The sequence below is a fragment of the Gavialis gangeticus genome, unplaced genomic scaffold (genome assembly GCF_001723915.1).
Source record: "Gavialis gangeticus isolate Ggan-Ray unplaced genomic scaffold, GavGan_comp1, whole genome shotgun sequence".
NCBI classification, from domain to species: Eukaryota; Metazoa; Chordata; order Crocodylia; family Gavialidae; genus Gavialis; species Gavialis gangeticus.
Genome location: NW_017728960.1, coordinates 2,191,630 through 2,206,456, shown reverse-complemented (window position 1 = coordinate 2,206,456; position 14,827 = coordinate 2,191,630). Strand labels below are relative to the sequence as shown.

General features: G+C 53.1%; 1 protein-coding gene and 1 long non-coding RNA gene across 2 annotated transcripts in view; one reads left to right on the top strand and one right to left on the bottom strand.

Annotated features, from left to right (window-relative positions):
• Window positions 1–5,181: 5,181 nt before the first annotated feature.
• Window positions 5,182–7,280, bottom strand: LOC109301804 (protein MRP-126-like). Its single transcript, XM_019523068.1, has 3 exons — window positions 7,173–7,280; window positions 6,418–6,570; window positions 5,182–5,474 (listed from the first exon to the last, which is right to left on the bottom strand). The coding sequence occupies exons 1-3, from the start codon at window positions 7,251–7,253 to the stop codon at window positions 5,286–5,288; spliced, it is 423 nt and encodes a 140-aa protein (XP_019378613.1). The 5' UTR covers window positions 7,254–7,280; the 3' UTR covers window positions 5,182–5,285.
• The window catches only part of LOC109302453, a 14,083-nt gene continuing 5,832 nt past the window's right edge, over window positions 6,577–14,827 (top strand). The window contains exons 1-2 of the long non-coding RNA XR_002098796.1: window positions 6,577–6,946; window positions 9,458–9,460. This is a non-coding gene — a long non-coding RNA (uncharacterized LOC109302453). The remainder of the gene's footprint in view (window positions 6,947–9,457; window positions 9,461–14,827) is intronic.

The window sequence follows — 14,827 nt, the reverse complement described above, 5'->3', positions numbered from 1 at the left end:
GGTTGAAAAACCCTTTGTCAGGCTGAGGAAGCACCTACACTTGTCAGGCTGAGACACACCAACTGCAGGTGCCTCCTCAGCCTGACAAAGCGTTTTTCAACCCAAAAGCTGGCATCTCAGGCAGGTAAGCTGAGCTAACCTGGAGCCTCACAACCCCACTGCAACCACCAAGCCTCAGGCCTGTCAAAGATGTGACAGGTCTGGGTTTTCCCAGCCAAGACTGTGTGCATGTGTGTGGTGGCTGGAGGTTATGGTGCTTCCTACCTGCCTTTCACCAGGGGGATCCTCAGTCCTGGCATTTCCTGGGGCTGCTGCACTGCCAGCAGTCCCGTCAGGCCTCCCTGACCCTGGCAGAGTGCAGTTTTAGTGGTCATGCCCAGGACCTGGGGTCTCCTTCTTCCCCGTAGCCCCAGCCCATACCTCTGAGTTTTTTCCTGACATGGAAGCTCAGCAGGAACATGTTCTTCCCCTGCTGGCTGGCGATGCAGTGAGTGCCCCATCCAGCTCTGAGAGCGGGCCATTAGTGCCTTTTAAAAACTGAAAAAGGAAATAGGTGCAGACAGAGTGAGGAGAGTGGCACTCAATCCGTCTGCAGGTGGAGCGTGGGGAACCCCAGCACAGGAGGTTCATCTTGAGGAACACCTGCTCCACCAAAACAGGATCCAAGCAGGTGCGGTGGGGTGTCACTACATCCCCAGCAATGCTGAACACCCTCTCGCTTGGAGCACTGGTCAGTGGACAGGACAGGTGTTCGTGGACAACCATGGCCAAATCCAGCCACATCTGGCTGTGACTTACCCAGTAGGCCAAGGGATTGCACAGCAGCGGCTCCATGTCCTCAGCAAGATAGGCAGCCACCAAGGCCTGAGTGCTACCTGCCTGATGGTGGGTTCTGGTGCCTCTGGACCCCACCATTGAAGCCATGTCCTTGGCCCACATCGGCAGCACCTATCGTGGAGGTGGAGGCTGGCTGGCGGATGGTGTGGTAGCATGGAACAGTAGGTCCCCCTCTTCCACATGTCCCCGCCTCCACCATTCTGCCTCTCTGACTCTCTTCCCAGCACCTCCGTCCACTGATTCAGGCTTTGGCTGCTGCACATACTGACCTTCACCCTCGGGTCACACATGGCGGCCAGCACATGGACCGTACTGGGCCGCAAGGGATCAAGCTGTTTCCTGATGCCCTTCTTCAGCCACCTCACTAGTGTCTGCACGTCTGGTGACAACAGCTTACCCCATCCAGGAACACTGATCCCCTGGAGGCTCTCCATTTGGCTCTGAAGTTCCCTCACTATGGGGGGTCACCTGGCTAAGGAGGGCATCACCAGTGCTGAGGGTCTCGGTGGCCTCGAGGAATGGCTTGAGGACCACCAGGATCTGAGAGATGGTAACCTGCTCAGCTCTGTTAAGGCGGACACTAATCCCAATCTCCCAGAGCAAGGTCATCTCATGGATGGCCTCCTGTTGCTCCACCAGCCTCTCGAGTGTCAGGTATGTGGAGTTCCACCGAGTCTCCACGTCCTGCATGATTTTGTGCTGCGGGATGCTCAGCTCTGCTTGTTTGTCCCACAGCATCTTGCCCCACTTGATGCTCCAGTGGAAGTAGCCTGCCACCTTCCTGCATTTGGAAATGAACTTGCTGGTGGTGCTGGCGCCGTCACCAGCACCCTGTCCCCCTCCAAGGCATCCCTGACAATGAGGTGAAACTTGTGTGCCACACAACAGATGCCAACAAAGTTGACATCACGAACCTCCTTGACTCCATTGTCAGTGACCATGAACCTACGGGTGAGCTCACCCTGCCCAGCGAACCACCCCTGCACTGAGCAGATCATGGCCCCCATGATCTCGGTTGCTGTGTGGGACTCATCCATAACCTCAGCTTGAAGAAGAGCCCATCAGTGGGCTGACTGGTCGTACCAGTGCCCTGTGAGGGAGAAGTAAGCATGATCTCCACCCCGGCTGCTCCTGATGTCCAAGGTGAGTGTAAGGCCACCTGCGGACATGCCTTGCACAGCTCCCTCCTCAAGTACTCCCTGCATGCCTCATACAGGGAGGGCACCACCATCCTGCTGAAGGTGGTGTGTGTAGGCACTTGGTAGGAAGGGGCCACAAGCACCATGAGCTGCCTGAACCCCAGCTGCTCAACTAGGGAGAAGGGCTGGCCATTGACAGAAAGCATCTCCGCAGTGCTCTGAGTGATTTCGCTCACCCTTGTGACGCGTCCCCCTTTCTGTCCACCTTTCCCCCACTATTCCAGGGTGGCCTGCCTCTGCTTTGGGGGGACGGGGGCTTTGGAGTGAGAGGGGGACTTCCCTTTGGGCATGCTCCCGCTGGTGTCAGGCTGAGGAGGAGCAAGGGCAAGGCGTTGGTGCCTGCAGAGATGAATCAGCATCCCTGTGGTGCTGATGTGTTTTATTCCTTTGCCCCAGCTGATTTTGGCGCGGCACTGCAGGCAGATAGAGTATGTGGGATAATCTGCCAGCTCAGAATGATCCCAGACCACACTACCCACTCGCTTCTGAGGTGTGGGTACCTGTGTGGATGCTGCAATTCTCCCCTCCTCAGCAGGCAGAGGCACAGCAACAGGAGGGGTGGACTCAGCGGAGCCACTTGCCTCCACAACCTTTACCTAAGCCTCCTCTGAAGCATTCAGGGGAAGGAGACCTGTCTCTAGGGGAAACTTGAGAGGTTTGGAGCACAAACTCCCTTTCCTTCCCCAGAATTTCCCTTGCTAAGGCACTGAGATCCAGATCCAGTGCCAACTCTTCCTCTGGCACTGGAAGGCTCGGCAGGAGACTGTCATGCTGGTGCTGGTGCTGCTGCTTGTTGTCTTTGCGGGGGGGTAGGTTAAGACTGGTGCTCTTGGAGGGGATGCAGTCTCAGGCACAGGCAGTGGCACTGGCCTGCTCCCCTCTCCTTGCTGCTTCTGGAAGCCTCATCCCTGCTAATAGTAGGAAAGAGTCTGCGTCTCGGTTTGGGGGAGGAACTTACCCCTCTCCCTCCACCTTCTCTTCTGCCCCTCCCTGAAGGCTCGCCAGCTGCCCTTCCACCATTCTTCATGGTGTGTTTTATAGTGTCTTGCTTTTATACAAATACATAAATGTATCCGCATTCCTATATAAATCCTCTGAGGTGTGTAGTCTTCTATGTTGCAAGGTATAAATGTATAGAAATAAAATATAAATGCATCTCCCTTCCTATATAAATTAAATTCTATAGTGTAATAACCTATACAATATAATTATAAAATTGAAAAGAATAAATCAATGAATATAATAATAAAACAAAAGGGTCTAGAAGAAATAAAAAGGTATTCTGGAATCCCTCTTGCTAGGCTAGGCTAGGAAGTAGGAAATCATTTGAATCAATGCCAGTAGTAGCCTTCATTGTCTAACGCTCCTGTGCTGCTAGAAGACACAGCTCAGTAACTATCAGACCCCGAGACAGAAAGCAAACCAGTTTAAACAATGCTGCCTTTTATGTGGTTTTTCCATCCCTCCCCCAGAGCACAGGGACTGGAAGGGAAATCTTGCACAGCCCTACTGGTAACCTCTCCCCTGCAGGTTATGGATTTTCTGTTGTTGGGGTTGTTTTGTTTTGCATTGCTGTTGCGTTGTTGTTGTGGAGTTTTTTTGTTCTTATATAGTGATGGTTATTTATAGAGAAGGGGAAGATGTAGTGATAAGGGTTAGACTTTGGAGACAGTCCCTTACGAGAGGATGTCTTATAACATGAGGAATTTGAACATGATGGGGGGGGAGATGCAGGAACATGTACTGTGGTATCATTAAAGGTCTGTTCTCTTCCTCTAGTTGTGGTTGTTCACTGCAGGACTTAAAACGATTACACTCAGCGCTGCCTGACTGAACTTTGGGTGGAGCAAGAATGAAAGGGGTGCTAGTGGATCCATCCCTGCTGAATAAGAAGTGAAAGCTAAACCCTGGAGCTTACTTCTGTGGGGCTTGTTTCCTTTTCTTTGGCAGTGGGATATGTGTGGACCCCCAGATAGGAGGCAGACTAAACCCCATCCTCAAACTTGTTGCAGTGGGCTAGTTTGTCTGCACTGGCAGCTACAGCCCCGCCGTGCAGGGTGAAGCACGAGCAGAGGAGACAGGCCCAGCTCCAGGGAGATCCCAGCCTGAAGGCACAGGGTGAGGAGGGAAATGTCCTTGCAAAGAGAGGTCCTGCCCCAGGGAGGCCCGGGCGGAGCTGGGAGCCCTGTGAGACCTTCACCTTGATTCAGAGCCATCTCCCTTCCTGTCCCCATGGCGGGAGAGAAAGATCCGGAGGAACCAGGCAGGGGCAGGAGGCTGCAGTCATCTGTGCACCCTCCTGTGGGCTCCTGATGCTGCCTCACTGACATGGGCCCTGTCTCCAGCCTGTGTTCAGCCCCTGCCCCATCGCAGTCCTGGATCCTGACTTCAGGATCGGACCCTTGGACCGCAGCAGGAGCTGCTGAACCTGCTTTGACTTCCCCCGTGGCTGGGCTGTGTCAAAGGCTCCAGGACTTCAGGGTATTTTCTCCCTGCCTGGATGTTCACTCTTGCCCCTTGCCCCAGTCCTTGCTCCTCTGCCTCCTCGCCTGGATGTGAACTGAAACAGCCATGCCGTGAGCCACACAGACCCCATCGATAGTGAGTGCTAACCCTGCCGGGACCTCTGTGTGCATGGCCCCCGAGCCAGATGGACCTGCAGCCCTGCACAGAGCTTTTTGCATCACCAGCCCATTCACCATCCTCAACACCTCCAGGGACCCTCGCGCCCCCTCGTCATGACACCTAAATGGGAGAGGGGCTCAGGCAATGCCACACACCGGGTGTGGACCATGGACCGTGGCCTTGTAGCCCCCTGGGGCGGCATGGACCATGGCTGGGGAGAAGAAGAGGCAGAGGGGCAAGGGACTTGCAGCATCTTACTGATGTGGCAACAAGGAGAGGCAGCAAGGGGCATCAGAGGCAGACAGAGAGGGCCCCAGGCTTCTGCCAGGCCTCGCAGGTCAAAGAAATTTCCCTGAGATGGCTGCAGCTGCTGGAATTGGCTTATGCTTGGGGCCCTTCATGCTCCTCAGGGCTGTCAGGCCAAGCTCCATGAGTCCCAGGCTCCTGTTCTGCATGATGTTTCAGGGGGCCGGCTGGCCCAGTGTCTGGGCAAGCACAAATGGAGACTGGAACGCATGGGGTATTTGAAGCAAATCTTTATTATTTAGAGGCCAAATTGAACATCAGAGCCCGCAAAGGGGGATGTCCCATGGGTTCGGGCCCCGGGTCATGATCCCCTCTGCTTTAGTGATGATGATGCTCATCCTGATGCTGATGCTGGCCCTCTCCTTCTCCACAGTGGTGCAGGTGCTCATGGGTCGCGATGGTCACCTTGGTGATCAGCATCATGAACTCCCCGAAGCTCAGCTGCTGATCCTTGTTCTTGTCCAGATCCTTGAACAGTGCATCAATCTGGCCGGGCTTGAGCTGGTTCTGCAGGAGGAGGAGAGGGGAAGGGGCAGCAGGACAAGTGAGTGGGCTCCTTGCACTCCAAGAAGCAATGAGGATGGGGTCAGACTGACAGCCTTCCCACCCCAACCTCGGACAGCCCAGGGAAGGGGACAGGCCACTGTAGACAGCCAGATAGGACCCAACCCCTTGGAGATCTATGGGTTAAAATCTTCCTTAGACCCTAGGCAGACAAGTGATATCTTTTATTAGACCAACTAAGACTATCTTTTATTAAATGAGATAGCTTTTATTAGACCAACTAAATAGTTGAAAATTGTTCTTTGCAAGTATTCAGGTACAAACACCCTTCTTCAGGCACATGGAGCATCCTTAGACACTAGGCACTTCTGGCCACGTGTCTCCTGGCTTCACCCCTCACTGCAGATGAGAACATAAGGCTATAGGTCAGGGTGCAAGGGAGGAGTCTGGAGCTCACTAGATAGGGATGCAGGAGAAGGAAATGCAGCCCTGGACACAATTAAGATGCTGTTCTAGCACTGGCTCACACCCAGCATTTGCTGCTGTGCTTTCTTTCTGCACTAGACCTTTCTGGGCATCATCTCCTCCAGAGCTGGGTCCTGGATTAGGACCTCGATCAGATCCCTGCACAAAAAATCACTTTCCATCTGGTGAGATGGGTGCTTTAAAAAAAAAAGGAAAAGCAATCTCCCCCATGCCCCCTGTATCCTGCCCTGGGGGTTCCTATTTGGATTGCACATCCCCTGGATCTCATAGGAGTTCTCTGCAACCAGCTTGAGAAGCAATTCTGAGGGATTTGGGGCGAGGAGAGGACGCAAGTGCAGGGGCAAAGTGAAGGGGTCAGAATAGCTCTGTTTTCTTGGGAGGGGGCTACACATATTGATATTGCTGAAGATCTCCTCCCCACCAGGCAGCAAACAGCTGACCCCAAATGGATTTCACGCACGTTCATGTAGTTTGGAAGCTGCTTTTGAATCAGTAGTTTCAGCTCCATCTTGGTCAGGGTGTCAAAGTGCCCCACGCGCACTGAGTATGAATGGAAAACATCAATGATCTTCTCAATGGACTTTTCCAGCTCGGTCTGAGCATCAGGGCATTTCTGGCAAATAACAAGGAAACAATTGAGCCAGATTAGCTGAGTAGCAACCACCGTATTGCTCTGCAGAGAGGACTCACAGGCCAGGGCAAACTTCTGCGGTCTGTACTAATGAAGGGTCTCTTGCTCTGAATGAGGAGAGCAGCTCTCTGCAGAGAGATGCATCAGTTCCTCTCTGGGGCCCACAGATGTGGGGCACTGCAAGTCTCTGTTTCCAGATGCTGGGACAGAGCCTGAGCTTGGCAAAGCACTGAGCACCCACTGTTTGGAAACGATGTCCCTGGAAGGGGTCGCAAGCCGGGCAGCTAAAAACGGTGGTTCCTGAATACCAATGGGCTTCTCAAACCTCAGCCAAGGAACTCAAGCTGCAATCAGGCCTGTCAGAGCAGCAGCACACATTACGGCAGGGCTTCTCCCTTCTCAGGGGGTGCAAAAATCAGCAATGCTATGTCTGAAACCAGCTCAGCAACAAATATCCTCCCTGCATAGCCCTGCTGACAGAGAGCCTGGGGAAGAAATGGGCAGGGAAGACCCCAGCCTGGTGCAGCACACTCATGGCAAAGCATTCACAAGAGACGGAGGAAGCCCAGACGGCTGGGACTCACCTTGGTCATCCTGGCAAAAGACAGGTGCTCTAGTTGAGATGCAGTCTGGTCGGAGGGCTCCAGCGGAGATGCAGACTGCATGGAGGGCTTCGGCTTTTATTGTGTGCCCAAGGTCCAGCCCTTTCCCCGATTATGCAATTTCCCCCTTCCACCTGCCTGCAGCCCCACCTCGCACATACCACTGTATTACTCAAGGGCTCACGGCACTTCCTTAAAAAAAGTTTCCTGGCACTTTTTTCCTCATCTCTTGGTCAGATTCTTCATGCTGCTCACACCCACTCTGGGGCCCAAGCAGTGCAGTGCTGCACCTCCAAGCTGTAAAACCACTTCATTGCGGTGGCTTCTTCCTAGTTGAGGCCGAATGTTGCAATTGCTTTACATGTGGCAGGGCTCAGAGGGGTTTTGGCTCTGGATCATGCTGGCCTGGGCATGGGAAGCCAAGTGTGGAGGTCTGGGGAGATGTACATGCTCCTCTCTCACTTCCAGGGACCCCCGGGGCTCGGTGTTACAAGGACATCAGGTGTGAGTGGACAGGTTTGTACCCCTGGATAAATGCATGCCTGGATCATCAGGTGAACCTGTGATTCTCAACTAGGGTTATGCACAATCCTTTCATGGGTGCCAAGGGATGCCTGCCATGCCATAGTGGCACTGTGAAGTGTGCAAACCCCTACAGGGAGCTCACAAGAGAAACTCAGAGATGTCAAGTAGGAACCCAGGGTGTCAAAAGCATCTGCCCTGCTGGGAGCTTGCTGAGCATTTTGCAAGAGGAGAATTCCTCATCTAGTGTTTTCCTGTAGACAAGAAGTGAGTGAAAGCCAAGAGCTGGCATCTCCCAAAGGGGCCTGGAATCGAACCAGGTTGGTTTCATTTCAGTAGGACTGAGATGTCCTGAGGCCCAGCCCTCCGTGGGCACAATGGCATTTGCAATATGGGCAAATGTGGCAGTTAGCAGGGCAGAAGAGGAGTTCTAGCTGAGAGGCACTACATGCAGCACCCCGGACTCAGGCCTTCCTCTGTGTCAGACAAAGTGCCTCTGTCAGACCCCGGCCTGGCTGCCAGCAGATCCAGGTGCTGTCCCACACTGTAGGACACTGGCCAAGTTACCAAGGGCCGATTCTTTCTTTCCCCTGCCTTTAAATGGGGTTCGACTCCTTGCTTTACCAGCAGGACAGCATCTCTCCCGCTGTGAGCATGGGAAGTACCCAGCATGGTGTGTCCAAACCCAAGTGCCAAAATGCTACAGAAATGCATGAAATTCCCATCTCTGAGCTGGCTGCCAGCAGCTCAAGCCAGTAATAACACTGCTCCCTCAATTCAAGCTGTTCCTGACCCTGGAGGGGCTGGGTGGAGCTATAAGGTTGGCTTTCATTATTTAAAAGGCATATCCATGCAGTTCGCCAACCAGGGTTTGCAAAGAGGAGACCAGGATGCTCACTTGGATGGGCTTTGTATCAAAGGGGATAAAGGATTTTCGGGCTTCTCTCTCAGAACGGGGATCGTCACGTTGAGGGGACTCAAGGACAGAACCCCAAAGGTATGGAGGTCTGAGTGAGTACCCCATCCCTGGCACCCAATGGCATCAAGTAAACACCATAACAGTGAAGCAATGCATGATCTCGCCTTGCAGCAGTGCTGACAGTTGACCCAGTGTGTGCTGCAATGGAAGTTTCCCAACTTCCTAGGGCCAGCATCTTCCTTTTAGAGACAGGGAAGTTGGAGATCACATCCTGGCCACTCCACTGCTCATGAAATAGCCTGCACTCTGCAGCCTGCTTTTTTGGTCTGAGCAGGATCCCGCCAGTATTTATCATCATCTGTTGGAAAGGAAACATCCCTTGGCACACCTGCAGCAGAAATCAACAGAGCCTTTCATAGAAAATGAAGGTGGGAAGGGACCTCAGTAGATCACATCTAGTCCAAACCCCTGCTCAAAGCAGAACCATCCCCAGCTAGATCATCCCAGTCTTGCATTGGTGTCTTCCTCCTTGAGCAGGAGCACTAGGGCAAGAATCACCATGCAGGAGTCTCTCTTGCCCCAACTCTGAAGGAAGCTGTAGGCATAGAGCTGGTTACTTGGTTTGGTGGTGGAGCACAGGGGTGGGAATGCGAGCCCTAACCTACATCACCAATCGTCTACTAAAGCAACAGGTCGGCCCCCAGCAGGCAAGAAGCCCAGAGGAAATAATACTGGGCTCTTGGCAAACACCCTTGAGCAGCTGGGGATGAGTTTCGGTGCTGGCCTCTGTGCTATCAAAGCAGCACTGCACGCTGGCAGACAGCAGAGGGTCTATGCCACATGCTTGGACAGACCACTTGGCATGGGTGGGGCTCCTGATGCCAGAGATGTTCAGGACAGAGGGAGACTGGCACAGGCATCGGGACATGCAGGTCTTGTCTCTCCCTCAGCTTAGTGACTGGAACCAAAATAAGTCAGAGACCTCCTCTCCTGGGGGCCTCTGTTTTCAGACCCTTTCTGCAGGCCAGTGGGGCCAGGCAGTCATACCCCCTGCACTCAAAGTCGAGGCCTGGTTTTCCCAAGAGCTCAGCGCTTGTATGCACCCAATGCTCACAGTCTTGGGAGGACCTGGGATTTCTTTGCAATGCTTCCCCATGTAGGAACACAAGCACCTCCAGGCAGGGTCAGAGCCATGGCTGGGCTCTCCCAGCACCCTGCATTGAGCAGGGAACGGCATGCTGCTGCCCTAGAGAGCGCGAGGAACGCTATTCTCCCCTGCATGCCTCATAGGCATTGGCAGGCTCCAGTCCTTAACGCCAGGATGGTGCAAGGGCCCCACCCCTGTCCTGAAGCGTGCGGCCCTATTGCACAAGGCAGCCCCATTCCCTGCCACGCTGTCTGATAACCATTGCAGCAAGTGGTGCTTGGGCTTCTCCACCTTTGGACATGCCCTGGGTGGGTGGTGGAAGATTTTCTGGCGCAGCAGCATTCCTGGCAAGGCTGAACAGGCTGGACCCCAACACGGCCAGCAGGTCGGTCTCTCCACCCTCCCTGCAATTTTTCAAGCCCTTCCATTTGCAGCAGACATGATAAACACAGGGCAAGCTCCCCAGTGCTGAGGGGGGACAATTTGTCACTTGCCAGCTGCATCCCACGCCCTACTCCCCACCTACAGCAAGGCCGCAGCTGCAGGGCTTGGCTCCTGGACGTGTCTCCAGCATGGTGCAGACTCGCCCCTGCAGACAACTGCACCCCAAGGAGGCCAGTGAGTCTGGACTGACCACAAGGCTTCTTGCAGGCTGGCTGGGCTGGTCCCAGCTCCTTACAGGCCGGGTTTACAAGCAGCTCCGCTTTCACCCCAGTCAAATCAGTCATAATCAGCAGGCCCTGAGTGCAGGAACATCGGCCCCTGCACTCTGGTGCAAACCTGGCCTCTCCGGGGCCCCTGTCCTCGTTCCCCCTGGCTCTCTCTTCATGCAGCAGCTGGCAGCCAGAGGTCCTGTCTGCAGACTAGCAGCAAGGCAGGATTGTTAAGAGCCGGAAATTAGCAACCTCTCCTAAATTCCCTGAGAGCTGCAGCCCTGGGAGGGTCTTCACAGCTATTCTAGGTCCTACAGAGGGATTGGCAGCTCAGTGCCAGGGCTGCCTGCACACCTCTCAGGACCCACAAGCACAAGACAGGACCAGAGGAGCCCTTGCTGACTGGCCCATAGTCCCCCTCCATCCACCATGTCAGTGCCAGGACCACGGGCCAGGAAGACTTTGAGGTTGAATTGTGGTGACAAACATTGGGGTCGCTTCCAAGAGCACTGTAACAGAGCACTATAACCAGGTCACCTCCCTAGCGTTAGCCTAAAACAAAGGCCTCTTGGCATAAGTAGCTTGACTTTCCCAGCAACGAGCCTTGTTTCTGTAAGATGCAGCTTTTCTATGTCAGGATGAATTACGAATCCTAAGAAACTGGTTAAGAACAGGAAAACAATGTATGGTCTTGAGCACAGAGGGACCCTCTAAGGCAGGGCAAGCCATAGAGAACTGGCTGTTGCTATAGAAAATAAGTGAACAACCATAAGCAAATGCATGTGTTCAGATAAGAAATGAAGTTATATAAACAAGACGGGTATAAAATTGGGAAGTAGCTTGGATTCAATGGGCTGCCCACTCTGAAGAACCCTCCACGCTGATCCTCAGACTGGGAAAGCCTACCTTGTGCAAGAGCCTAGACGTGAGAGCTGGGAACCCCTGGACAAGACCTCACGAGCTGATCAACCACTAATGTCCTGTTCATTATGTCTGAAGGCAGTGAGCATGGATTTGTTGACTTGATTATACTGCAGTAGAAGTTATTCATAGTGCTATTTGTATTAGTTGCCCAGCTCTGGCCCAGACTTCCAGCTCCCTATAGCTAGTAGCAGCCCCGCAAGGAGCTCAGAAGTTGTCCAGGGGTTTCTAGAGCCAGGCATGCTTCGCTCAGTGCAGACCATGCCATTATTTTGCACAAGTCCAAGGATAATAAACTTAGCCTTTATGCTAAGCCTGATTGTCTGCAGACTTTCCTTACCTGCATTGAGGAGAGTTAATCCTCTTTGTTTGATGTAACACTAGGAGGGGCTCATAGGGAGAGAGGGAGGTCTAGAGAAGCCAAAGGAGAGTCTACAATCTGAAATCTACCCCTCTCACATTTTTAAGGATTAATTCACAGCTATTCTTTGACGGGCAATGAGCTTGTACTAGGGAAAGAGGATCTGTTGGTGCCGATTCTCAGCTGGCCCCAGTCATCCTAGCTCTACCACTGCCATTACCAACACCGAGAGGTCACAGCTGAGATCAGGGCCCCCGTTGTACTGGGCACTGTACATACTCCTAGGAAGAGTCTAGCCTAGTCCCTGTCCCAAAGGGCTTCCAGGCTAAGCAGGCAAATAAAGGCAGAGAGAGAAGAAAGAAGCAACCAGCCTCAGATTGCCCATCGGGCCGTTGGCAGTGAACCCAGGCGTCCTGCACCCCGTCTCATTCACTAGCCACTGAAACATGCTGCCTTATTAGAACAAAAATGGACCTTCCCTGGGAAGCAGAGGTGGGAGGGACAAGACACGTGATGTGCCCAGCAGAGCATGAGTGCTACAGGTCAATTATGCATCAGGTATCAGAGGTGGGAGAAAGGACAGTCCTCTGCCTGAGCATGCCTGTCAGCCCTCCTACATGCCTGGATCCCTAGAACAAATTGCCCAGTTGCATAAGCTGGGCCTCAGCCACACATACATGGTCTACTTCCTTTTCTGCAGTGCGCCTTGCAGAGCCAGGGTCTGATCTCACAAGCTCCACACGCGCAGATGTAGTAGCGGATGCTGGAGGTTTCTGGAAAGGAGCCACATTTCCATCTTCCCACTTCCAGCGGGATTTCATATGCAAGAAGGAAAGAAATCTTTGCAAAAAAGGTCCAGCACCTGGGCAGCACACATTCACCACACAGCCGGCTTTGCTCTGAGCCTGCAGCCTTTTAAATCTCCGCTGCACCAATTCATTCCCCATTCCAGAGACGTGCATCACTAATGAAAATCATAACACACCCAGTGCTGGCAATTCCTAACAACTAGACTCAGCCAGAAAAGTTTAACAGTACCTGAAGACTTAAAGATGAAATGTGTCCACCCAGTCCATCTCTGAACATTTCCCATCTCTATTCATTTCTTCCCCAGCTTTCCCAGCAGCCACTCCCACAACCCTGTATTGGGCAACTTTCCTGGAACAAGCCCTGGTGCTCACACAAAGCTCCCCATTTTTAAGAAAGTCTTTATTATAAATGCCCAAATCAAGACCAGGCTGGATGAGAGACCCGTGGATGTCTCTGGGTTAATGCTGGCTCCATGCTTGGTACTGGGGGGGACAATGTTCTGGGCAGCATTTGGTGCCTTTTCCTTGTTGTACAATCCCAGAAAATGAGGGTTGGAAGGGACCTCAGGAGGTCACATCTAATCCAGCCTCCTGCTCAAAGCAGGCCCAGCCCCAGCAACATCATCCCAGCCAAGCCTTTGTCTACCCGGGTCTTAAATACCTCCAAGGATGGAGATCCCACCACCTCTCTGAGTTAATCCGTTCCAGTGCTTTACTGCACTTCTAGTGAGAATGTTTTTCCTCACATCCATCTAAACTTCCCTTGCTGCAACTGGAGCCCATTGCCCCTTGTCCTGTCGTCTACCACCACTGGGATCAGTCCAGCTCCATCCTCTTTGCAACCCCACTTAGGGAGTTGAAGCCTGCTATTAAATCCCACCTCAGTCTTCTCTTCTGCAGGCTAAATAAGTCCAGTGCCCTCAGCCTTTCCTCAGATGTCATGTCTCCCAGCCCCTCAGCCATTTCCATTGCCCTCCACTGGACTCTCTCCAATGTGTCCACATCCTTTCTGTAGTGGGGGGCCCATAACTGGATACAGGACTCCAGATACAGCCTCCCCAGTGCAGAATAGAGGCTATTCATCAGTATTCATTCTGCAGGTGACAGCAAAGGGTACAAATGCCTTGCCCAGCTATGGCCCAGATGCCCTGCTTCATCAGAGCTCTGCTCAGTGCAGACCACGTGCCATCTTTGCACAGCCCAAAGACACGTAGGGACCAATTCATCCCCAGCACGAGTGAGAGCAGCCTCAGGGCTGCTATAGTGGGAGCAGACCTGCAAGGAGCTCAGAAGTTGTGCAGGGGTTTCTAGAGCCAGGCATGCTCCAGTCCTTGCCTGGGACACCTGCTGCAAGACCCAGCCCTGCTTTCAGTTAAATCCATGCAAACCACCCAACAATAATCCCACCATGTCCCAGACTCTGCAATGAGTCTGGGACATGGTGAACGCTAATAACAGCCCCCAGGACTGGGCCAGGCCGAGTAGGGCAGGGCCAGGCAACAAGTCCCAGCATGAAGCACTCCCTGGGTTTCTTGTTGTTGCCTGTGGATCCTGTTTGCTCAGTGTGTGCACATGTGATGCCAAGAGGAAGCAAAGCTCTAAGAGGATTATAGGGGCCTGGCTGGAGTGGCAAGACAGGGGCAGAGGCAAGGGCGGGGAGGACACAGAAAGAGGCAGTTGAATCGGAGGACGTGGGATGCTGCAGCCCAGCTTCTACGTTGGTCCCAGGCTGTGCTCAGGGCTGTACATGGGAAAGGTAACTAGTAGGGTGGAAGTGCTAGACTTTAGGAAGGCTGACTTCAGCGAGCTCAGGCGTTTAGTCAATGATGCACTGCAGAGTAGGAGATTTGGCGAGATGGGAGCCCAGGAAGGGTGGCTGTGCCTTAAGGAAACGATCCTTCGGGCACAGAGGAAGACGATCCCAATGCAGGAAAAAAGCGGGAAAGGGGCCAAGAGGCTTCCTTGGCTGACCAGAGAAATCCAGAGCAGCCTAAGGGCAAAGAGGGGGGCATATAAGCAGTGGAAACAGAGAAATTACTAAAGAGGAGTATGCCTCCTCAGCTCGCAGTTGTAGGGAGACAGTTAGAAAGGCCAAAGCTACCATGGAGCGGAGGATGGCATCCCAAGTTAAGGATAACAAAATATTGTTTTTCAGATATATAGGGAGTAAAAGGAAGGCCCAGGGCAGTATAGGACCACTACTGAACGGTCAAAAGCAATTGGTGACAGACAGGGGGGACAAGGCTGAACTCCTCACTGAGGTCTTTGCCTCAGTCTTCCTGAACGAGGGGCAAGACAAGTCTCA

Bases quoted from the DNA above. Each gene is read 5' to 3' on its own strand.
- LOC109301804 (XM_019523068.1), bottom strand. From the start codon at position 7,253: ATGCAGTCTGCATCTCCGCTGGAGCCCTCCGACCAGACTGCATCTCAA. The intron at 6,571-7,172 runs GTGAGTCCCAGC...GTTATTTGCCAG, and splicing joins CTTTTGCCAGGATGACCAAG to AAATGCCCTGATGCTCAGAC. The intron at 5,475-6,417 runs GTGCGTGAAATC...CTCCTCCTGCAG, and splicing joins AGCTTCCAAACTACATGAAC to AACCAGCTCAAGCCCGGCCA.